At 37.2% G+C, this 25,453-nt stretch overlaps 1 protein-coding gene across 13 annotated transcripts in view; it reads left to right on the forward strand.

Annotated features, from left to right (window-relative positions):
* Positions 1-25,453, forward strand: part of IRAG1 (inositol 1,4,5-triphosphate receptor associated 1) — a 73,601-nt gene that overhangs the window by 24,859 nt on the left and 23,289 nt on the right. For 8 of the 13 annotated variants that reach the window (XM_077179798.1, XM_077179804.1, XM_077179797.1 and 5 more), the window contains exons 2-6: positions 13,958-14,021; positions 17,000-17,077; positions 18,108-18,296; positions 23,209-23,309; positions 24,516-24,586. In XM_077179798.1, coding sequence (XP_077035913.1) covers positions 18,228-18,296; positions 23,209-23,309; positions 24,516-24,586 — 241 coding nt within the window. In that variant the 5' untranslated portion in view covers positions 13,958-14,021; positions 17,000-17,077; positions 18,108-18,227. Of the gene's footprint in view, positions 1-9,158; positions 9,182-12,545; positions 12,649-13,957; positions 14,022-16,999; positions 17,078-18,107; positions 18,297-23,208; positions 23,310-24,515; positions 24,587-25,453 lie in introns of those variants that run through there. The other 5 variants (XM_077179803.1, XM_077179801.1, XM_077179807.1 and 2 more) reach the window with 3 other exon arrangements.

The following is a 25,453-nucleotide window of genomic DNA, read 5'->3' on the forward strand; positions in this document are numbered from 1 at the left end:
CCCTGTTTTTTAGTCTTCTAAATACCATTGTTTCTTCTGAAAATTATTTCTGTTTTAACTTGACAATGAGAATTTTAGAAAAAATCATAGCTGGCTCTGACTTTAAATATTTCCTTTAACAAAATTACATAAATGGCATGTTCAGTTAGTAACTTTATCCTCTTTGTTCTGTAAAAATATACTTTTTTTGTTTTCAACCAGCTTAAAAATATAACACTTGGAGGGAACACTTAGAAAGTGAATTAATGAATTTGTAGGTTGTCTTTAAGTGCCATGGAAATGCAAATAAACATTGTTCTAACTAAGAAACACAACAACAAAGTTTGTGGTGGAAGAAAATATTTACATGCCTTAGAAACATGTTCAACACAATTTGATATCATCTTATTTGCAGAGATCAAACAGTATCATTGGTATTAATTTATATTTTGAAAGATTTAATTTTTTTTATAGATTTTATAGAACAAGGAACAATTGCCAAGCTAGCTTAACAAACAAAACATTATACATTTTGTTTGTTAAGCTGGCTTGGCAATTGTTACTTGTTTCTAGTCAGTTGTTGGGAATAAAGAAGAAATGAAGGGAAGAGGTGAAAAAAGATGAGTGGAACACACATTAAGTGTTTCTAGAAAGCCTATAAACTTTAGTTCTAAGTTCTGGCTTTCTATTTCTCTCTTATTTTGATCTGTGAGGAAAAATATTGAGAAGATGATTTCCTAATTACTGCAGCCTAGGATTTGGATAGAACATTAATAAAGGGAATTAAGATTTTAGTTCTTAAGAACATAAATTCTTAGCCAATATAATTAAGAATTAAGAGAAGGATAGAAACTGTCTCTGTTTAGCTTAATATTCCTTCCACTGCCCCAAGAAAATTTTTTGGAAGGTAATCTGAAGTAAGTCACAGCAGGAAAGGCCATAATGTAAAAAAGGTTATTTTAACCTAACAAAGTTTGTCTCCCTGGGCTTCTCTGTGGTTGTCTGAGAAGTGGAAGGTTCCTGCAGAATGCAATTTAGAGAGCGTAAATTAAATTCCTGATTTTAGCATAGGAACTTAAATTGTTTCAAAAACAAGGAAAAAACAACCCCAACCCAACCCAAACTAACAGAAAAATTCACGAGACAAATGGCCTTAGGCTAAAGTGAATCCTCAGGATGGTTCCTTTTATACGTATTCTCATGCATGTTGAAGGCAAGTGGTATTATTAATAATACAATAGTGAAAATGATGAACAGAATGAAATGGATCTTGGCTCTTCTTCACTTGATCCTTCCCCACAAGGAACATCAACTTTGGTGTTACTGGTTTTGGTAGGAGCACTGGAAAGAGATCTTAGATCAGCATTTAGCAACTGTATCCAGCCATATCCCAGCTGATGAATCTTTGAATGAAAACAGCAATTTCAGCTGACAAGTAAAAGCAGGTATGTGCGTTGTCTGTGAGATGACAATAGCTTCCTCAGCTTATCAAGTTTTCATTTCTTTATATCATCTCTAATAACTATAATAGGGTTAATGCAAAGGTGGTGTTCAGTTTAACTGAATTGATAAAGAGACACAAGCAAACTAGATCAAGTTTCATAATGCTTATAAAATCACAATACCTAAGGCAAAACTGAGCTTGAGAGCTTCAAGGGGAAGAGGGATGCTGAGGTGAAAACTTGGCTTTTGGGTGTTGGAAGAACTGTTTGTCATGTTCCTTTACTTAGCTGTACTCCCAGGATTTGATATTAGGGTGCTTTCCCTGCTTAGTCCTGTCCTGCAAGCCATACAAAGGGAGGACAAGGTGTGACCTGCCAAATTGAAGGCATAATTGTATTGCAGCAAAACAGCACAGGAAAAACCTGCAGGTTTAGAGGCAAACAAAATGTGTAGTTTCTCTTCAAAGTAGAGAGTGGAAGCTTTGACTGTTCTTTGTGGAAAAAAAAAAGTAGGTTTCTCACAAAATTTGCTAGATGAGAATTAAATGTAGATTGTTTTGATCTTGTGCATCTATGATGGACTATCTAGCCATAGTGAATGAAAACTTAGAATGATATATATTATCTCTTTGTTAAAGCAACCTTATTGTGGAATTTGTTATAGATTGAGTTTACTGGTGAACAAGGGAAGTAATAGTTAGAGTGTGAAATAACTTCTAGAGTTGTCAAGTCATGTGGCCTTTTTCAAGTTTTTAATATCTGAGGGGGGAAGGCTATCCACTGTTTCATAGACCAAGCTTATATTTTTGTTTTTTACATTTCTTTGCCTGCTAAAACCTGATGTTTATACTGGCTGAACTAGTAAGAAATATTAGAGGAAGTGAAGAGGTATTTCAACCCTCTATCCCAGAAAATGAATTTATTCCTACTGCTGTATGTTCTCTAAGAGAAAAGCAGTGGGAAGTGCAAGAGCATCTTAAAACATTTCCCCAGTTTGCACCATTGATTTGAGCTGAGATTATTCTCATGTTTTTTCTGACTCAGACACATGTGAGGCTTTTGGACCAGGTGTGTAGGCAGCATTGTACAGCTGAATAAATGTGACAGAGAGAGGTGTCATCTCAAAATAAAGAGATATTTTTGCAGTGAGAACAATCATTCACTGGAACAACCAGCCCAGAGGTGTAGTAGTGTCCCCATTGCTGGAGGTTTTCAAAAGACAGAGAGGATGCTCAATAATCTCATCCAGACTCCCTTTCCCACAGAGGGTTGGGCAGGTCAATCTTGCAAGGTCCCTTCCAACCTGGGCTGTTCTGGGATTCAGTGATAATAAGTAGGAAAAAGATGGAGAACAGCAATACTTTGTAGTAGAGAGCTGTGTAAGCCTTCACCCCAGTCTCAGCTTCTTGATTTTCTGGAAGTTTCTATATTGATTTGCACCTATGTCTTCTATTAAAAGGCATTGAAGACATATAGGATTTTCTTCACAGAGCCATAAAATGGTGGATGTCCTTTAGTGTGTGTGTGTGTGTGCAAGCAAATGTGTCTATGTGTGTTAGACTGCAAAGTTTGGAAAGTGCTGGTTTACTGTCATGTCTCATGTGAAATTCAATTCTTTCTCTATGGTACATCTTAAAGAACTGACAACACTTTCAGCGACCTGCCACCCAAATAGCCTCTTAAAAACATCTGAAGATTGCTCATCTGCAAGAATCTAAAACGTGACAAAGCAGGGAGATGCCAGACATTCTTCAGGCTGAGATATGTTTACTTCTTCATGGAAGCTGCTGAGGAATCCAGCACAGTATCATCCTGGGTCTTAGTCCTGGCTGTGCTCTTAGCATGTACTGTTTGTATTAACTAGAAAAATGTAAGAAAAAGGCTTTTCTCCCATTGCTTTCTCCTGCCTGTTGTTCGTCCATCCATTTCTTCAGTATTGTCAATTACATGTGATGGACAAAAAGGCACTTCTCCTTTGTTTACTTTCTCACAATCAGTTTCTTTCAGAAATTGAAGCTGCTTCCACCACTGAACATAAGGGCTGCACACCCAGGTCTTGCAAACCATTCATCTGATCCTACATAAGGATCATGTTCATGCTACTCCAAAAGTTGAACCCTTCTTTAACACTCACTGTTCTCAACATCTGCAGCTCAGGCCTTTCCAGGTCCAGGGGCTGTACAGAATTACTGCTGTACATCTCTACATGCATCTGATTTCTGTTTGAACTGGCTTCTCTGCTCCAATTATTTTTCAACTTCCTGTGGTAACAAATTCAATTATTTATTTATATACTGTTGTGAAGGAACTTCTTTTCTACTCAAACAATTGCTTAGTAACTGCTTCTGGCATCCCTATCCATATGTACTGTGAGGAATTGGGGGCAAATAATTAATAGGCCACCCTCTTCAGTCTATTTGTCACTTTCTAACCTGTTTCTATCCAGAAGTGTCTTTTTTGCATGGAAACCATTTGCAATTACTGACCAGTTTTTCTTCTATGAACCATTTATGTTGTTGGGGGTTAGTTGTTGTTCTTTTGGGGGATGTGTGTGCTTGTTTTGTTTGGTTTTTTGGGTATTTTGAGATGTGACTAGAACTGTTTTAAGGATTTGGTCTCATATTCTTTGCTGTTTCCAGCTCTTTCCTATTCTTGACATTTTTGCCTTTTTGGCTGCTGCTGAATGCTATTTTCAGAGAACTGTTCAAAATTACTCTGAGCTCTTTCCTGACTTGTAAAACATAATGACAGACTTTTAGTTAAATAAGTGTTTTTTATATTTTATTTTGTCATGTGCATCTACTTGCCTTTTTCACCTGACATTTTGTTATTCAGGTGCTCAATATTGCATAAACTATCTTGGCTGTCTTTGGTTCTGATTTTCACATCTCATCTTTAATCATCTGTACAGATCCACTTTTCCACATTCTTCAGGACTTTGTTGAACACCTTAGCACCCATGGAAGTGTAATGTCTGCAGCACACAGAACTCTTCTGTCCTTTTTCTTCCTTCAGTTACCAGAGATATTTCTCTTTTGTCCTGTGGGAGCAGTTTTCTTAAGATGCATAATAGAAAATTTTGTCAAAACCTCTCCTTGAAAAATACATGTTGCTGCTATTAAAATGTTTGTTGATTTCTGTAAAGGAATTTAATGAAATAGCAAAGTTTAGACTGCTGGGCAGTCCTGTATTAATTTATCATTCTTGTATCTGGATCTATTTAGTAATAAACTATTACATAAATTTCTTATCTAGGACAGTTATAATCTAAAAGTTAGGAACTAGGATGAAAGTCTTAAGTGATAATAAAGTTATAAAGCAATCAGTTCTCAAATCAGAAGTTTGGTTTTTTTGGGCAGAATAACAAAGCAGTTCAAGGTCAACATCAAAATATTGAAGGAGATGTTTGGAAAGAATGAGCATCCTTCATTGTGTGCCTTTATCTCAGTCTCTAAGTCTGTTTATTTCCCTTCCATTACCTCCAGTAGATAATGCACAGCTTTTTTTTTTTCTTTGCATTTGCCAGAATGTTGTCCAGAGGCACTCTAAACCTCTAAAACTTTCATTAACAGTAAAACTTTGGATGCATTGGTATTTCAGCATTTCTTCTGTTAAGATTAGTCTTATCTATGTAGATTTATGGTATTGTTAAAATTACAGTGAGTTCCTATATAATCTTTTAAAAGATGTTTTCTAAATAATTTACCTGGGTTTGTATTTTTTTATTCCATAACATATTAGAATTACTGAATCTTTTTCACTCCATAATTCTCTACAACTGTTTTAAACTTAAAATAATGGGTTCCATTACTTTAATGCAACCTTATTTACTTTGACATAAAGAAAGAAAAGAAAGTTAAGTAATAAATCTTAATGTATAATACGCTTATTGTATACCAATTGTTTATAATAGGCAAATATAGAAGGCCATTTTGACTCATCATATATAAAGTTGTAAAATTAGCATAATTAGATACACATGACAATTTCTTAGTAGAGTGATAAGAGCAACACTGAGTTCTAGCATAGCTTATAAGTGCAATAAAACTAAAACAGGACTAAGAAACATGAATTTGGGTCAGTTTAGCTCAGTATCAAGATGTGATTGCTGCTCCTTTCCCACTTTTTCTCCTTGCTTCTCTCCCAGGAGATACCAAACTGTCAGCAGCTGCAATGGAACAGGAGGTGTTGTACAAACTCAGTCATTTGCTGCTTGTGAACTGAGGACTGAAATGCAATTCCATGCCTTACTCACTGCTCTTACTGCAGATATGGAGTGCCCTGGAAAAACCAGACAGTTGCAGTAGGTCTGATATTTCTGTGGCAAATCTTGATCCATGGCATGTCCTGGAGTCTTTTTTTTTAAGCCTCATAGAATATGAATAACTCTGTTCCTTTTTATGCCCTTCTCACATCCCCTATTTTCATTTTAGGTTTTGAGGTAAAAATGTCCAAACTAGTATACAAAATGCAGGTCCCAAAGCATAGAATTCTCTTGTAAGTAGTTCTCTGGTTTAAGCTCATCTCTTTCCTAGGGCCTCCCTGTGCACAAGACTGATTAAACCATTCCAAATGAGTGTGGGGTTTTTTTAGATGTTGATGAGATGAGATTGTGCATAAAGCTGGTACATTATTTTTTGGATCAGCTCCTGGATATAATCAGGAATGGAATGGTGTTGGCTAAATAATTTTATCAGGGAAAGATTTTGACAAAGGACATGAGGAACATTTTGCTACATTTGGCTTGCGCTCTTCCAGAAGAGCAGAGCTGTTGTTTTCCTCAAAGCTTTTTTTCTGAACTGTCTGATTACCCAGAAAAATGTGGGGGTTTGGTACAGTATGTGCCAGTCAATGCATAAAAAATCCTTTCTTTTTCTGACAGTTTTGATTTTTATTATTAACTTGTCTAGTCCTAGGTTTTGAAAAACAGTAATTGAAAATGGCAGAAATAAAGTTAGTAAACTATGTGTTCTCAGAGTGTGGTATCTGGTAGCCTTCTGAAAGAAAATGAGAAGTTATTTTTCTTACTGTGTTTTCTAGGAGATGCAAGCCAATAAGGATAATTTTCCAATTCTAGTGCAAATTGTAACAATCCTGAATCTAGAATTTTAACAAGCAGCCAAAATAGGCCTCATTTTCTTCCTGCTGAGAAGCGTTTAAAAGTAAGAGCAATTCTGTACTTCCTTCACTTAAATCATCAAAGGTTGGCTTTGGAAATGCTGACTTCAGTCTGATCCATATGCAGAATACACCAGTGTGTCCTTAAAGTGGGGATACTACAAGTAGATGGTTAAAGTCTCCTTTAGGTCCTTGGTGTTAATACCTGGAAGACAAATAGAATGGTTGAGGTGCTTTTGAAGTGGATGCTGTAAGAGAACATTCACTTCTTTACTTTTAAGGATACCTGAAAAATGAAAGGTTGAATTGCTTTTAGCAATTTTTTGCTTTTTAGCATTACCATGTGCTCCTAATCTTGAGATTCTGTGGGTAGAGACTTCGTATGATGTAGTGGAAAGGCAGCTCTGGAGCAGATTTGGGGTGGTTTGTTTGGGTTTTTTTGGTACTAGTAATAATCTCTTGTCCCTCATTTTGGATTCTGTTGGCATGCAGAACTTGAAGAACACAGGAAATGGGGACTTGCTTCTCTTTTCTCACAAACAACTGCTTGCTTGCATTTTCAGACCATCCTTTCTGCAAGTCAGCAAATCTGTTCTTTCTGAAGAGATGAAGCAGTGTGCTTTCCCCCTTCCCCCCACATTAAAATAAAGAGCTCAGGTTAAATTTTCCTGAAGCTACTGCATCTGGATTTCAAATAAGGATAAAAAGGGGCAAATTATTTACCCTATGATTTTGGCTGTGGGTTCTTGATTTCAGCCACTGGGAAGTCTCCTTCTGGCCACATATAGTTCAGGCCAAGTAGCTGATTTGGGGATCTAAGAGTAGGAGAGAGCCATGACACTTGTCAAGTCAGAGATGCAGCCAGAGATGACCTGAGAGAGGCTTGCAAGTGCTACCTGAGATTAAGTATCCCCTTGGGATCCTGGTATTTTCAAAGAGGGACAGGAGGCAGAGCATGACTTTTCAGTAATCAGATAAAGCATCTGTGTAGTCAGTCAGTTGTAATGGTGATATGATGCACTGCTTTACTAAAAATTTCAGTCAGAACTCAGCTGTCCTCAGTCTTTCCATTTCAAGGCTTTGTTTGCACTGGGAATTTGGACACAGTGTTGTTTTCACACTATGAAGTTCTTAGAGCAAGCATTCCCAAACTGATGTACTTTTTAATTTAAATTTAATTTTTAGAAGTTATCATAGGAAGAGGCAGCATATTTACAGCACAATTCAATTTATGTACTATGTAAAGGATGCTTGCAAAAAGGGTTCATCTCACAAAGTTCACCAGATGTTATTTATGACTGAAGTTTAACTTGGTGCTGGGCCTGTGTTATAAAATAACTTTTTAAAGCATGCAAATTAATATTTTACTTTGGGAGATATAAGAACAGCCATGTCATGAGCACACCTGATGAAACAGTCTCTGTGCTAACAGCTTGTTTCTGTATGATGTGTGAATTTTGGAGTATTTATTTCACCTCTGTCTTAGTTACTATCATCCTGTCTATTGCAACACCTTCACAGCCCTCAAATTATTAAATCAAATATGCTTTGTTGCCTTCACTTTGAAATTAATAACTGCCTCAATTAGCCCTATTAGCAAAAGAGAGAGTCTGAGGAATTTGTTGCTGATTCAGCATGTGCCTCACTGGAGGGTCATCCAATCCCAATTCATTGCTAACTTGGCCAGTAAAATGCACATAGAATATCTTTGCTAAATGGTGATCTTTGTCTCTGAATATTGTGGGCCTTAGCTTTTAAATATCAGTTAAAAAAAAAAAAAAACCTAAACCAAAAAAAGCCAACCAAGATCAGGCTTCATCCAAGCTACTGAAAGCCTGCCTTTACATAGTACTTAAGTTGAATTGTGCTGTAAATATGCTGCCTCTTCCTATCACACCTTCTAAAAATTAAATTTAAATGAAAAAATGCATCAGTGTAGGAATGCTTACTGTAAGAACTTCATAGTGTGAAAATAACACCGTGTGACTACATCTTGGGTTCTCGTCAGAGTATTTATAATGTCCCAGAAGCACAGTCAGTAGCAAGGAATAACACAGCACACAGAAATCTGTAAATGATTCAGCAGTACAAGCAAAAAAGTGTGTTTGCAGAATCTTGTATTGCTTTAATAGATCTTTTGAGAAAAAAAGAGCTTTTGGCTCCAATTTTGCCTTGACATCACAACTGACTGAGACACTGAGGACTTCTTCCCTTACCCCACCTCTTTGGAGAATACTAAAACTGAACAATCATCCTTTGCATTAATTAATCTATTATTGTTTTTGTTGTTGCTGCTGCTGTTATACCTGTTTTTAGAGCTAGATATTGATAAGAGAAATTAGTGTTGCTGCTACCCTCAAAATTGTCTGGTTTTGGAAAAAAAGCTTAAAATGTGGCATTACAAAATATTACTGCTTTTTCACACTTCTGTATTGTGTGCTGGCAGGAAGGAAGAGGTGATATGATGAGCTTTGTTTTTTCACTGGCAGCTAGGCCTGCAGGTTTCATGTGTACTCTAGGAATAAAATTGGACTGTTCCTAGCAAAAGCAGCAATCCTTGTACCCTAATATACAGCATGCCCAGATCCAAGCTGGAACATTGCAGCCTGGATGAGTGAACTAGCAGGTCTGTAGAAAAAAAGGTAAGCAGTCAAAACCCACACAATGGCTGTTTATTTGAATAAGTTGATAGTGAAGATATTCCTGTCCTGGTGTACAGCGGTACTTGAAAAACATTCAGTGGACTAAGATCCATAATTCTTTTCTCATAAAAAGGAAGTGAAACACCTTCATGCTCTTTTGGCATGTGTTCATTTTTGCAATGCAAAAATAGATGTCCGTGTATCACTAAAGTAAGCAAATGTCAGTCTGATTGTGTCCAGCAAGGATAAAATGGGAATAAAATGCTTGTTTTGCTGCTTTGCCCTTTATCTATGTAAGAGAGAAAGCTAAGTATAATCTCCCTGATTGAAAGCCCACAATTGCATTTGAGATCCCAAAGAAAGCTATTTATTGTTGGTTTGTTCAACCAAGTTTGCCCCCTGGGATTACCCTTTGTGATTGGGAAAGAAAGAATTTAGTTTGATTTCTTCATTTGGAAAATTTTTTGCTTGACTAGCAACAAGACTCCTGGGTCACTAAGCAATAGTGCTCTGCCCTAATTGCCTTCAACTTATTTATGTTTCTAAGTCTGGCTGTTGGTAGTAGTTTTTTCCAAATTATGCAAAGTTGATATCCTGCTGCCCTGCAAAGCAGAATAATTTACAGAATGTTTTTATGTAGAAATTGCTTTCAAACATTTTACTTCATACACAAACCTTAAGGTTTTTCTTTAAAAAGGATGAATTGACACCAAGGAACACTGATTTTTTTTTTTCTCCCCTAATCTTATCTGTCTCCCCTCCACATAAACTTATTTGTTCTCTTTTTACATTAACTAAGAATATAGACAAGTGGCAATTTGAGAAAATATCAACTCAATTTCCCAACTCTGCCTACACCATAGACAAAAATAAATGTGTAACTAGATTGTGATGTATAATACATGCAGTCCAGGCAGCAGAAACATATCTAGGTTTCTCCAAATCTGTGAGGAGTAGAAGAAAGAAAGCCAAGTGACTCTGTGTGACTGAGTACGTGATGCTCATTTAGGCAAAAGCAAGTTGGGTGGTATTATTATCTCCTGGTACTCTGAATGCTGCAATTTCTGTTGGGAGATTCATCAGTGCACAGGTCCTGCATCAGAGGGGTCCTTCAGCACCACACAACGGGACTGGCACTGCCTCCTAAACAATTCTGCTTTTAAATAGGAAGTTGTCTAGGAGGACGAAGAGAGCAACATTTTTTACTCACATATCATTTCAACTTTTTTTTAATATATCCTGTTTTAAGTTCACTGCCTTTATGTTGTAATAGACTTTTTTCCAGGTACTTCCTAGCTCTGGGTTTGTTTTGAAGTGCCCTCCTGAATGACACCAAGTGTACTGTTCTCCCACTCTTACCTTCACACTTTCTTATGTGCTGTTCCTTATGCTTAGGAATCCTTATTCTCCATGCCAAATAGCCTCCCACTCTATATTCACAATCTTCTTTTAAGCTGCATTTTCTTAAAGTCTATGAAAAATAACCTGCAAGTTGAGAAATATAGCAACTATGCATTGAGATCTGACAGTCTTCTGATCATCAGATTTGCTACTGTTGGCTGAATTCTTTAACTTTTATGCATAATACTGAATAAATCAGGGATTCATTCTTCCTTAATATCACATGTACCGCCTTTTTCACTATATATATATTTTTTTTAAATTTTTATTTTAAAGTACCTCAAAGTTCATCCCAACTGGTTTCCTAGAGGCCACCTGCCTGACAATGCTTTTTGTTGTCTTGCTTTTCCAGCTGAAAGCTCACTGATGGGGGAAAAATTTAGGGCAGTAAGACATCCCTCTCATAAGAGAGCTGAGTCCAGTATCTTAGGTACAGACTTAACTAGATAAAATTGCCATTTTGGAATTCTGTCTCAAAAATATTTGTTCAAAGAAAAGCCCCAGAATGAATAAAAACTGCAAGTGAAATAGAATATATTTTTTTATGAACTTGTATGCAATTCTTAAAACCATTTGTTTTCATAGGGAAGTTGTGCTGCTTATGACCTCATTTCCTTATATTCTCATTAGTGCTAGATAAAAAAACCCTTGAAAATAAAAAAATTGCATCCAAACCAGAGTAATTTATAAAAGATTGATTCATGCAACATTGACTTCTACTTGCCTCTAAAAAAACCAGTGGAATTGGGAAATTTTCAGGCTGTCTAAAATAGGCTTTCCTTAAAAGAAATACCTTTTTTTAAAATCTGGGTCTACTAGTATAAAAAGCTAGTGAAATACTGCTCCTTGGTGTTTCTAAAATATGTACATTCTTCATCTGTTTGCTGATTGTCTGCAGCATAAAATTCAGCCTAGAATTCTTGCAGGGCAAAAAATGTCGTTGTAAGCCACTCCAAAGATGCTTTGCTGCAAGAGAAATAAATCTAAACACTGACTGCTAACAAAACAGAAACTGTAAAAACATTGCTAAAACAAATGAAGCTGACATTTTACAGAAAGAAAAGTGCTATTTTTGAACACAGTTATGATCTTTTAGTAAGACTTATATTTCCATTTAGCTATGTTAAAATGTTTGTCTGTGAGTGAAATAGGTCCAGTTGCTTTTTTTCTTAATGTATTGAGGAAAAGATAAAGCTGGGACCAGAATGGATCCTCTAGGAGTTAAGTGCAGAACTCCCAGAATAAATTTTCCACTAAACCCTTTTGGAATTATTTTTCAGAGTTCCTTAAATTGTGATGCAAATTTTGGATACATAATCAAACCAAATGCCTTGTTGTAGGGGTTGATCTTGTTGATAATGGAACAGCATCACCTTTCACCCCCAAACATTTTGGTTTTCAGTCTTAACAGTGTCATAACTACCCATTATTGGAGATATTCTCCCAGGATTCATGTCAGGCTGGACATGCATCAAAACGTTTTACTTTCTGACTGACCTAACTTTTCCTTTCTCTCATTCAAGCAGATTATTGAAAACCATCCAGTTTTATGTGTTCCTGAGCTATGAGGAAAACAGGAAGCAGAAAAGGAGATTCTTTCCTGTCATGCTGCTCTGTAAATCAAGTCCTACATGTGTAGTTTGTAGTTCCAAGGAAGTCTGTAACCACTGAGTTTGAGGGGAGTTTTTTAGGAACTGTGTTTTCCTTCAGCTTTCTCTAGTTTCTTCCTTTAAAATATTTTTGTGACAGAATTATTTGCATTTATCCCTTGTCTCTGAGGCTGCAACCTGGAAGTGTTCTGATTGTCAAGAAGTTTTATTGAAGTCACTCAGGAATCTCAATAATCAGGAATTAATCTCAAAATAAGAAGTTTTTTGGATTCACACAGTGGTTGCATGTACACTGCATGCCTCAGTGGAATTGTTCTGTATCCTAAAAGCAGAAACACCATTTTTTCTTCCAGCTTTTACCTTGAGCAGTTGTATGGATGTTAGTGTGGCTGGAACTCATTAAGGTTATCACAGAAGTGCCTTATTTTTGTCCTGGAACCATGACTCTGTGGTTTGGTAAGTTGGCTGAAGCAGGATCTTAATATTTTGCAAACTTGAGTATTTAACATGAAAAACCATGCTTTTGTCATAAAACTGAGATGCAGTAGGAAACTACTAGTCAATTTTTTCCCTGTGTTGCAGACAATAAAGAAAATGTCTCCCAGTTTCCATGTAGGACCTTTTGTCACAAAGGGCAAGAATGTACATGAGTCAGCTTCAGTTGTGGGATTCTTTTTCCTTTTCTCAGTGAATGTTCCTATTATACAAAGATTGTGGAGTCCTAATACAAAATTTTAAAGTGTTTCTATTAAGATTATCTGCATCTGTTTTTAGGGGGTTTGTTTCTTTTGTTGTGTTGTGGTTTTGGGTTTTTAAAATTGTAGGGGATAATTAATGTATGCTAACAAACTGTATCTTAAGCTATAATCATGCTTTGTGTTTGAAAACACTTTTTTGGTACAAACATAAGAAAAACACCCTGTTTTGCTCAGACTTTGTTTGAAGGAAGTTTACTGGTCTTAAGTACTTCAAAGCTGCAAAACCCAATTCAAAATGTTACGTGAATTCCATGTATTTTTACAGCTATGCAAAAAGGAACCTTTTTAATTTTGCTACATTTTACAAACACTGTACAGGACAACAAAGAAAAAAGTTGCAAAAAGCCACTCAGAATTGTGCAGTTCAGCTGCTGCACCAAGAGCAAGCAGCTCTTGACAAATGAGACTTGACCACAGGCAGCATGAGGTCAAGAAATATTAACAAAATGCTTTCTTAAGTGGTTATTTCTGCTCTTTTGTTGTGTGTCCCTAGTTAAGATGTGACAGAGCATTTGGGGTCAGGTGCCCAGCTATCAGTGGGGATGGAGTAAAGCACCTTTCTCTGAGCCCTTGCTGACATGGACTCAGCCATGACTCAGCCAGGGGAAGTGAACTGATTATACTTAACTTTCTCTGCTATGGTAAAATAAGTTGCAGAGAGAACACACTGAAAGCCAAGGGCCTCTAAATACTTTTCCCTTTTATGGAATAGAGCTCCCAGATCTCCATTTCCTGGAGATTGTACTCAAGCCTACACAGTGGTAAAAGAAAGTTCTCTGCATTCACTGATCTGTATCTTACTACAAATTTGAGCTCAGGGTATAATTTTTTTCCGAACTATTTTAAGCAGTAAGTTTATAATAACAGACCAAAATGTTAAAAGCACTCCATCCTCTCTTATTTCTTTTTCTTACTTTTTTTCTTTAGATTGTCTCCTCTTAGTGTGGGAATGAGCAGAATTTTGTGAACTGGATAGGTAATTAGTGTTTTTTTAACTCATTTTGTAGGAGCACAAGGCTCGTGCATACTGAAATTGTAGATCTTCACCCACGTCCACTCTGCCTGTGACATGTGAGTTAATCTCTACAAGTATTTAATTTTAAAAGATAATTTTGAAGCTTTTGTCATTTCTGAAAGAATTGAGTTTTGGGGGAGATCATTTACTTTGATAAAACACTAGAGTAATCTAATTATATCCTTTGATGAGATAGAGGCAGGCCAGACAGAGCTTGATCAATGAAGAAAAAAAATCAATAGCAATAAGAGGATCTTGAAATTATCTCATTGCTTAGGATGCTAGTATGTGTTCATGCACCTTAACTGTTTTCAAAGTGCAGTGCATTTTTAATCTCTCTTTTCAGTGTCTTCAGGGCCAATAAATACAGGTGTTTCAGTTGGTCCCTCACAGAATTGCACATATTGTTAACATCATTTCCTTCCTTGACTGGAACATGTTTGTTCTTGTGGAAAGGAGGCAAAGCTGGCAAAGCTCATGGTAGCATGGTTCCAAAGGCTGTTCAGCTGGCAGGTGAGCCAGGCTTAGAAGCAGGCTAGTCAAGCTCTACACGCTCTAGCTCAGGGTTCAGTAAGGCTTTCAGCTGGTTTTGTAAATAGAGGTGTGAATTTCTGTAAGCTCCAAGGCTGCACTCTGCCCTAATGCTCTGCTGGAAAAAAAAAAACTACCTTCCAGTGACATAAATTTTCCAAGGACATTTCTTTATCTTCTATCTACATTTTTGAGATGCAGATAAGCTCCTCTAATTCTTGGAGAGTGTTATCACAAAACTCCCTGTTTCTGTGCATTTTGACTCCATGTGACACTTACTGTGGCTGTTTTCATTGCCCAGCTAAAGGGGCATAAGGTCCCCTTGTGCAGTGATGGAAGAACATTTATTCACTAATATTAAGTTTCCATAATTTCTAAATCTTTGCCTACCAGAATCAGAAGGCAAAAAATGACCAGAATTGACTAGAAAATGGCAGAACTCCTTGCAGAGCATGGTATATCCACTTGCATTTACAATATAAGATGTTTGTGCTGGGTAAGCATCATAGTCTTTAAAAAATATGGGTTACTTACTTTAAGAACACTGCACAGGTTAAAATTAAGCTTTTAGGCTGGAATTTAATGATTTTGGAGTTCTAAATCATATAGTTTATTAATTGAACTACATCCTTATACTGAAATACCAAAATGCAGTACCCCTCACTTTGGCAGTGTAGTGGACTGCAGCAATGCAGTTAAGGTGCCAGAGATGGTGTTTGATTCAGGAATCCTAGAATATGAAAAATTATGTGCAAGCTTTCACTGCTCCAATACAATCCTCAGCACTGGGGTTTTCTGGAGGGGTACTAGGAAAAAATGGAAACTCGGAAGAAGAAATTTTACTACTGATCAGCACAGAGATTTGAAGCTTATTCCTATTTGCAAGCTATCTCTGTAAGGAAATTGGAGTAGGGTTCTAATTGTGTCGGAGACAGCCTGAACTCAGTCTCCACTCCAAATCTGGGGGTTGTTAAGGTGGCATAAATTCATCTTTCTACCCTCTGTTTTCCCTTGGCTGTACTTTCTGTGCTGCATCTCTAGGACAACACAGCTTGGGATTTGTCCCTTTCTATTCTTAGACAAGCCTGGTGATTTATTTCTTTTTCTTTTAAAGTTTTTTTGCTTTTTAAATCTGAAAAACGAACTGAAACTTGATGTGCTTAATAGCTCTTTCTTGTTTCAAGATAAGTTGCATTACTTTAAGTTTAGTATGTACTAAGAACTCAGTTTAGACTGTTAATAAGCCACTTTGGTGCAATAGCTTCTACAATTCCATGTAGGACTGCAAGCATGCTTTGGCCATGACTTGAAATTCCTGATTTTTCAGGCCCAGAATTGGGTTGAATGTATCAGAATCGTAATAAATTAATAAGGGAAACACTAATAGGGATTAAATAAATAGCCAGATTTATATTTTTTGTCTCTCCCTCTTTTTTTTTTTAATTTGAATTTGAGTTCTTGCAAACTCAGAAGTTGTGTAAGAGGGCAGGATTTTGTTACAGAGATGAAAAGTAAATCTGTGTCCCTTTTTTTAGTTACCTTGTTTCCATCTCAGTTTCATGTGTTGCAGATAGTTGGTGACTGGGTTTGATACAAAAAAAACCTTAATTGTTGAAACATACAGCTGTTCAGTATCTGTCTAACCTGTGGATTTATTAAATTGTGCATAATCATAAATATGTCTTTTCCATCCTGTTAGGGACCTTATTGTTTTGCCTTAATAGCCATTTTAAAAGATTTTATTCCTAGAAAGTTTACTCTTATTTGAAGTCAGAGGTGGGTAAAATCATGATACAAACATGAACTACCACTTTTGTAGAGTTAGAAAATCACCTGTAACAGGTACATGTCTAGAAAAGCATGAAACATGCTGTCCCTACAGCATGCCCTGCTCTGAAAAATCTTTATGCCCACTGTTCAAAAAGAATCTGTATCTTGGTCTTCATAACGATGTTACATGTGCTGTATCTCTTTCAGAGCTGTTATTGAGGAACTGCAATGATAGATAATTGAACACACCAATACTTATGTAGGATCATTTTTACTATCTATTCATTCTGCATTATCACGTGAGATGGCCTTGTGTTCCTCTTCTAGTGAAAGAGAAAATTAAGTTTCCAACATAATGTGAAATGAACATAATAAAAGCATGGGTCTTAGTTGCTTCTGTAGTCCAAAGTTTTCACACATTCTGTAGGTGTTACAACACAGATTTTCTTCTGTGAGAGCTGAGGTGAGGCACCTGTCACTAGTGAGAACTGCTTCAGTGTTTCTTGTGAATGGTTTTGCCTCTTTTTGCCTTAATTTTAAAGCAACAGATGTATTTTGACAAATGAACTTGGCAACCTCAATAAACCAGAATGTTCATGAATACATTTCTTAGCCCCCCCCTGAAACTGAAAGGGAAACTGTAGCAGGTTCATTTCCAGTGCAGTAGTCAGCAGTTCCTGGTGGAGACACAGTGTGGGCACCAGGTGGCCTCAGCTGTGTGTGTGTCCTGCAGGCACCGCCGGGGAATGCAGTGATGCATTCATGAGGACACTGACGAGGACAGCTCCCTGACTCCTGGGCAGGCGTCACAGTAAGTATTTCAACCCATCCACTGCCACTCCAAGGACTGATTTGTGCTTTGCACTGCTGATCCTCAGACTTTGGTACAGGCTTTCATGCTGATGTTACCCTTGTGAATGCATTGCCTCCCCTTGATACTAATAATGAGAATTTTCTCACCTAATAGGCAGTGATTTTTTTTTTCCTTCTTTGGGCATTTCTGCTGTTTTGCTTTGGAAGTGTCTTACACTTTTTGTCTTGTGCAGAGGTACACCAAGTCTTTTCACAATTCACCTTGCTCAAAGGAGAAGTGCCACCCTCTAGGGCTCCAGTTTTGGTCCTCTGAGATCAGAGATCATGCTCTGTAGCATTAAGGCTATTAGTTACTAAAGACATATTATGGAAGAGATGACTGAGAGGGGACCCTAGCAATGTCTGTCAGTATCTGGATGGAAGTGTCAGAGGATGGATCCAGACTCTGCTTGGTGGTGCTGAGCAATAGGAGAAGAGGCAAGGGCAGAAATTGATGCACAGAAGTTCCACGTGAACATGAGGAAGAACTTCTGAGCAGATTGCACTGGAACAGATTGTCCAGAGAGGCTGTGGAGTCTCCCTCACTGGAGATATTCAGGAACTTTCTGGATGCAATTCTGTTCCATGAGCTCTGGGATGGCCCAGCTTGAGCAGGGAGGTTGGACCAGATGACCACTGTGGTCCCTTCCAACCTGAACCATTCTGCTGTTCTGTGATATCCAGGATATGATAACAGGATGCTGTTTACTTCTTAGAGGATATTTAGAGAAGGCAGTTTGATCACATCATAGTGACAAAATGAAAATTGTAAAATGGAGGAAAGAGATGGAAATGCCAACAAGAACAGAAGGTTGTCTGTTTTGAATGCATTTGCTAAGTTATACTTGACCTTGAAAGCTTTAGTTACTAAAACACAAGATAGCATTTTTAATTTAAACCTTAATACTGTTTGTTATTGTAAAGTGATCTCAGTTTTGGAGCATAGAGTTTTAAATGGATTTGATTTGTATTTTTGGCATCTAACCCAGCCTGCAGATCACGAGGCCTCGCAGAGCTTATGCCTTCAGGCTAACTTGAAACAGATACTGCCAGCAGTGCATGGTCCTCTTAGTCAACCTTGCAGCTCCACGTGCTTCACGCTGCCCACCATGCCAACCTTACCTGAAGACAAGGGACAAGCAAAAGAGGCCCAGCACAACAGCTCTCCTCCAGCCAAAGTAAGCTCTCTTACTTACAAAGGTGTTTTCTGACACTTGCTGGAAACCTGAGGCTGAAACGTGTTTGTGTATATTTAGGGGTTTATGAAATCAAATCTATTTGTTGCTCTGCATTAGGGTGTTTTGTTTAATTGATGAAGCTATGAATGATCCTTCAGCTGAAATCCTTTGAGTTCCTCAAATATTTTATAGCCTAAGGGATGAGAACTTAAATTGCTCAAGCAGTTGTTTATCATTTTGAACTGGAGTCTTATAAATGCTTCAGAACAGACAGACATATATCAAAGCTGTCCAAAAATGACCTTTGTGATGTTATTAAAGAAAACTTTAAACTTTGAGAACAGAATTTAGGCTTGCATTTCAACAGCTAGTGTTGCTTTTTGAGATATAGAGGATGTTATGCAACTCGTGTGTGTGAAAGATGGAAATGGGCTTTTTTGGTTTTCAGTCTTTCTCAGTGCTTTATTTGCCACAGCAGTAGATGATCATACACTGAAACTAGTGAGAGGCAGGTGGGTGTTCCTCAGGCATTTCATCAGTTTGCTTCAAATTTGTGTGGCATCTACATGTCTTGACATGTTTTCATTCCAGGTAAATATGAAAAATCAATAACAGATGGGTCTTCCCTATTTTCAGTAATCTATACCACAGATAAAAAGTAGCTTCATGCTTTAATAAACTGGGGTTGGATTTTTTTTAGTTGTTAGCTTAGCTGAAGTAAAGGACCTTACTGGGATTAAGAAATCACAGGCTATCCAAATCATTAGTTTTTATGCAAACTGGTGTAAAGAAAGAGAGGATTTATAGTCTGGCACATCCTCAGTTAAAGATGTGACACTGTCATTGGGTTTGGGGACACTACATTCCAGACTTTAGGTGAAAACATCCACTACTTTAACATGGTTGGAAAATGCAGTCAGCAGTGAGCTCTGCACTCATTTGTCCTGCCTTCCATCTAAGCTGCACATGGTGCTGAGTGTTAATTTCCTGCCTTAAGAGAAACAGCCCAGTTGGATACAAGTTCATCAAGACTACTATCTGATAACATCTATTAGCTGAAGATGATTTTATTGGGGCTTTTTAAACTCACCTATGCGAAATGTATTTTAGTACAAAAGACTTGCTGTATAAAACCTATTTAGAGATGAAAAATATGAAAATCTAGCAAACATCAGTGATTCTAATCCTGAATGTGCTTGTCAAGTGGGAGAAATGAAAATTTCCAACCTCCTAATATCAAAGCATTAAGTTTTTAACACATTTTCCAGGCTTTTTAGATGTAGGTCTTAAAAGGACTGTGGTAATGGATAGTTCATGAATCAGGTCACTGTGCAAAATGGTTCATTTTAGCTAAGTGATTATTTTCAGGCACAAAATTGCAGTGGAGTGATTTTAACCAAAACACTGCTCATAAGCCTACTTAAGGTTTGCCACTAGCCAATGTTGTGAAAATTTGATCTTGCTCATAGCTGTTGTCACTCTTGGCTCTTGCTGCAGGTCAAGTTCTACAGCCTGACTATAAGTCACTCTAAGTAAAACAGCTTATTGTGACATAAGGACTTGCAAGCAAGGAGAGGGCATCAGAAGGAGCTGAAAGCTGGTGAATTTGTTTTCTGCCACTCAACAAAATTTTCCAAGTCTAGAATTTCATCTCATCTAGAGTGCTGCCTGGTGTCTATCAACTTCCTTGTTGTGTTTCAGGAGATTCTTCCCCACCTTTTCCCTGCATGCCCAAATGCACACAGATTGCAAAACAGTTCTGACAAAAAGAAAATGAACCTTACATCACATGTAGCTTTCTGCATGCTTCAAGTATGATCATGCTTTTGCATGATGGGGAGATCTGGGTTCTATGTCTCAAATTCATTTTGAGAAAACAAATGTGGGTTTTCATTTCAGTGTTTCTTACAGCAGCTTGTGTTTTTCTGAAGTTCAGTCTAGACTTTTAATTCATATCTAAGAATATAGCCAGGTTGCAGAGGGTTTTCTGTTTCCTGGTTTTCTGTTGTTTTGGTTTTTTTCCCCAGTGCTTTAAAGAATTCAGGTGTTATACAATAAAGCTCTGCCACCTGACTGCCTGGCATGGTAGGTCTTTCAGCAGAATATCTTTGTATTCCTTCTCCCCTCACCATCCCATTAATGTAAAAATTCATCTAAATTTGTCTGGACTATAAACATTTCAAAAGTACATTCTCTGTATGTTTAGTGAGGGTCTGGTAGAACTTAACAGCCAGAATGTCTGGAGGTTCTACTTCCATCCCTGATCCTCATGGCTGTTCTGTTCTGTTGCCACCCTCTCAGCCCTCCACATGCCTCCCTGCAAATCTGGATGGCTCCTGGTCATCCTTGTGGAGCAGATCCCACCTGAGCCACAGAGGTGGCCTCAGTTTTACCCTAATTTTTTTGGGGGGGAGGGCTTGAGACAAAAAGGAAGCAAAGACTTGAGTAGCAGGGAACCACTGGTAGTAGGAGATGAGGTAACCGTTGGGAATAGCTGAGGAGCAGATGGGTCTGGAAGCTCCCAAGGGAGCAGAGTTCAAGGCACACAAATAAGAAGGTGATGGAAATCTTCAGTGACATCTCTGTGCAGTTGTACAACGCTGCGCTGTAGTGAGGCAGCTTAAGCTTCCTGTTAAAGCTTCTCTTCCAAGGCCTGTGTGGAGCAGCCTGAGCACTCCTCAGTCTGTAACAATTCCTTTTGATTGGAGCCAGCTGGCCCTGCAAAGAGCTTCCTGCTCTGGCTGTTCCTGCCCCTCTCCTGGACAAGGCAGGTTTGAACAACGGGGCCATGAGGTTTCACTTGTGTACACGCTGAACTCCTATAGCTGCTGACCAGGATTAATGTTTTCTACCTGACCTGAACTAGCCTTGACTGCAAACTCTTTTTTTTTTCTTTTTTTTTTTTTTTTTTTAATGAGCTGTTTTTAGAGTCCTAAAATGGGCTTGAGTGACTTCAAGGCTGTTGTTACATCATTCAGAAGTTTTTGCTTTCTGGCAGTCATGAGATTAGTAAAAACAGTGTGCATGTGTATTCAGCTGCTTTGCCCTACAAGCAGGGGAGTCACTGAGTTTTGTGACTTACAAAATGTATTGTCACTTTTTTAACATTTTTAAGGATATTACTAAAAATTGCTTTCAAGCTATTGTCATAAAATGTCACTTGTGCATTTCAATCACATATGCTTTGGGATTTTAACATTTTCAGAATCGCAATGATATTTTTCCTAAATTTAAATCTTCACAGTGTTTTCTTGGCATGTTCCCCATCCTGCTCTCCTGTGACTGACAAAGTGAACTTGCCAAGGTGGTTCATATGAGAATTATGAGTATGGAAGTGTGAAGCTGCTTGAAAAAAAATTTAGTAAAAAAACGATGCTATTTACAGTAGAATCAAGAATCCTAACTCAGGTGTCCAAATCAAGGCATATTTCATTGCCTTTGAGAGGCAAAAGGGTTTTGCTATGTATTTTAATATTATACCATTTCCCATGTATTCTAGAGTCCTTTTACTTGATCAGAAAATATGTTATTTCAACAAGAATAAAATGCATCACTGGGAGAGATGTTGCAAGGAGTTCTATGGCAAATGACAGAAATTAGCAGTCAAGTAACAATCATATTTCTTGTGGAATAGAATAGAATGGTTTAGGATGGAAGGGACCTTTAAGGTCATGCAGTTCCAGTTGCCCTGTTATGGACAGGGGCCTTCTGCTAGAGCAGGTAGCTCAGAGCTCCACCCAGTTTCCTCCCTCTGGAACACTTCCAGAGTCTAAAATTGACTTACTAAACTGTGACTTATTAATTCTGTTAATGCCTAAATTAGTGCTATTGCAACAGATTTTTCTTACCTGCCTTACGAATTTCTTGTGAAGCTTTGGGATGTAGTTTCAAGGAAATTGTAGACTCCAAATAACAAACTAAAACAAAACTCTCATATATATCAGTGCCTAGCAGAACAATTAGGATTTGAGAATTTACAAATTATTCTTTAAATTTTAGAAGTCACTTGACAGCAGTCCACTGCCTCTGCTGGGAAGCTTTCCCTTCAGCTGTTTTCTGGTTTTAATCAGAACACAGTACTTGGGGTAGAAGTAATCATTTTCTTACCACATATGAGACAGCCACATTAATTTATGCCAACTTGATGCATCTCCACTTGTGAGGTCTCACAGGAAATGGATTATTTTTCTTCAGCTGAATGGTATAATTATGCAGAAGGTGTGAGATTAAGTTCTTGAGGCAAGGTCTCACATTTAAGCAGGCAAGCACATATTAATATTCAGTACCAGCTTGCCAGTTTCTTTTAGCACTTAAAATTATATTTTATTAAATATTTAGATTATATTTTAAAAAATAGGTTTCCAAGTAATTTGAGGGAAAATCATGTGGAGCTCTTAACAAGATAATTTTAAATTATTTTTTTGAGTTTTGGGTACCATGTGTACACTTAATACTGTGTTTATTCAAGATTTCATTATACATTACTATCATTTGGAGCATTTGTTTGCTTAATTTAGCCCTGTTATACAGAGCTGCTTTTCACTCTTGCATTCAGCTCATAAATTCACTGGACTCTTGGACATGTACTTCACTAGAGGAATGGTTTGCTGTGTGCAAAACCAGACTGTCTGCCTTTTTAAAGCTTTCTCATTAGCTCCATGCTTATTGAATTTGGCTTGCATGCATTAAAAGTTTTTAAAGAAAACAGATATTCCATGTCTTTTGAGTAATTTAAGTATAGGCCTCTAATTCACATTTCTTTTGTCAAATTACAGCTAATTATCTCTTATTTCAATTACTTTTTCTTTTTTAGGTAAATTGAGAAATACACATTGTTTTCCACACAGACTCAATGTTCAGTGGTTTGAATTTCTGTTTAACTACATTTTTATATTTGTCACACACCATTCAGGACACAACTGTTGAAGGGACAACATGCAGCACACCTTCTATTGTTCTTCCAGAGAATGCTGTCACTCCAGATGTAGAAATTGATAAAAATCTGGTTAACAGGTACTGTATAATACATTACAAATCCATCCATAAATTTCAGGGGCTGTGTTTCTAAAACATTGCTCCAAAATATATGTTGTATGAAAATATTAATGCTGCATCTCTGTGATTTGGTCATATTGCCTTTGCATTTTGAGGGTGGTGTTTGGGATGTGGGGTGAGGAACAAGAATATAATTGAGACTAAAAGAGTAGAGTTACAGAGAATACTGAGCCTGACAACCCCACTCACTGAGTTGGACAACTTAACTATCTAGTTTGAGCACTGTAATACAATGGGGTTAGAAGAAGTTTTGGGCCCATTCACATAGATGGGACAAGAATACCACCTTGAGGTTAAACATATGTGAAAGTAAGTCATTGAATAGAAATAGTAATCCTGTTTGAAGTTGAAAGCTTCAATTCAGTTTTCAGTTATTATATTTACTCTGATAAAGCATACTTCCTGACCTGGGCTTTTTAATTTTATTGACCTGCCACTAAACTTAAAACATGGGGAAAAAACATATCAAAAATATATTTTGTAAATCTATAATTTGCTTGTATTCTTAAAAGTGTGCTTCTCCAGACTTCAAGATTAGTTTAGATCAGAATTTATCTGCAGCCCTTCAAAACAGAATTATTTGCAGGATCGGTATTTACATTTCTGCAGTTGTTTGAGACTTTTACTTGGTTTGCACTTTAGAAAGATCGTATGGGAGTGTCAATGTGGGAGCCTAAGGAATTGTTTTAGCCATAAAATTTAGTTTAAGCAGCAGTAAAAATTCAGAAAGACTAAGTATTTTGGGGGTTTTTTTTGGTGGTTGGTTTTTTGTGGGGTTTTTTGGGGTTTTTTTAGTGGGGTTTTTTGTTTGGTTTTTTTTGGGTTTGTGGTTTTTTTTGCTATATGCCATTCTTACATTATTTTTAAGTGATGGTAATAATCTAAAGAAATGTAGAGGTCTTTTCCTAAGAAATTAGGTTCACAGCGAATGAGATTAATAGCAAATTTTAGAACTTCTTTGTTAGATGAATTTCTGCAATTTTCCTTCTTTCCACAATCTCCTCCATTTTCCAGTTGTTTGGAGGTGAGAGAAACTGCAATAAATGCTTTTTGTAATTTTTAAATCAAAGGGCTTTCTTTTTAATATTAATTTTTATTAGGTAATTAGGATCTCTTTTTGGTGCCATACTCCATAATTTTTTTTGTGTTGACTTTTCTCTCTAGGCCTCGGAGTCCTCATAGGAGACATTCCAACCGTGCCACCAGGAATTCAACAAGTTCACTGACTTCTGTTGGTAAGAAGTGATTATTCATTTCAGCTAGGATGTATTCTCAGAAAATGCGACATGCAATGAAAACCTATATAGAGAGTCTGACAGTATTGACCACGATTTTTTTCTCTGTGCACACTGTGTAATGCATACACAGGGAATGCTGCTGGGATGTTGAATTATGATCATGAGTTCATAAGTGGACTGCAGCCAGACCAATTTAGGGAAATACACACATTGTTACTTTCAGAAAGTTGTTAAGTGGTGCATTAGCTTAACATCTTTAGAAGGCTCAACATATACATGCTTTATTTCTTGTAGAATACAAAATACTGGTTTTGCTACACTTCAGCTTCTCTTTTGTTGGCCCAGGGAAGGTGTCATGGGAGGTCTTGTCTCTCAAACTTCCAACACACAAATTTGAGTTTAAACCAAACCAGATATTTCACTGAAAATAGATTGCTTTAGAATATTCAATCTGTAAGTATAGTTTTTGACATCCTTGAAATTGAACTAAATTTAAGGAAATTAAAGCCAAAGAACTTCTCTCTCCCCCTCAAAAAATAAATCAAAAACCAATAGTGAAACAACTCCACACCCATAAATAAACAAGTCTTGAGTTTTTGCTGCTTGCTTAAATCCTTAGCTTTTCTGAAAACTGATGGTTCTGTAATGGCTCTTGTCAAATTTTAAAATATTTTTCTCATATTGCCTGATGACTTTGCTCCCCCTCACCCAAGCTGTTCTTTAGATGTTCATAAAAGCCATTTATACTGACTCAGAAAGGGCCTTTCTGACAACTGCCTGCTTTCTTTGCTGCATCATAGGCTGGAGAATTGTAAAAATTGGTGCTCAAACTTTAGTGTTTTCAACCAATTTAAATGCCACAGA

The sequence above is a fragment of the Agelaius phoeniceus genome, chromosome 6 (genome assembly GCF_051311805.1).
Source record: "Agelaius phoeniceus isolate bAgePho1 chromosome 6, bAgePho1.hap1, whole genome shotgun sequence".
In the NCBI taxonomy this organism is placed as follows: Eukaryota; Metazoa; Chordata; class Aves; order Passeriformes; family Icteridae; genus Agelaius; species Agelaius phoeniceus.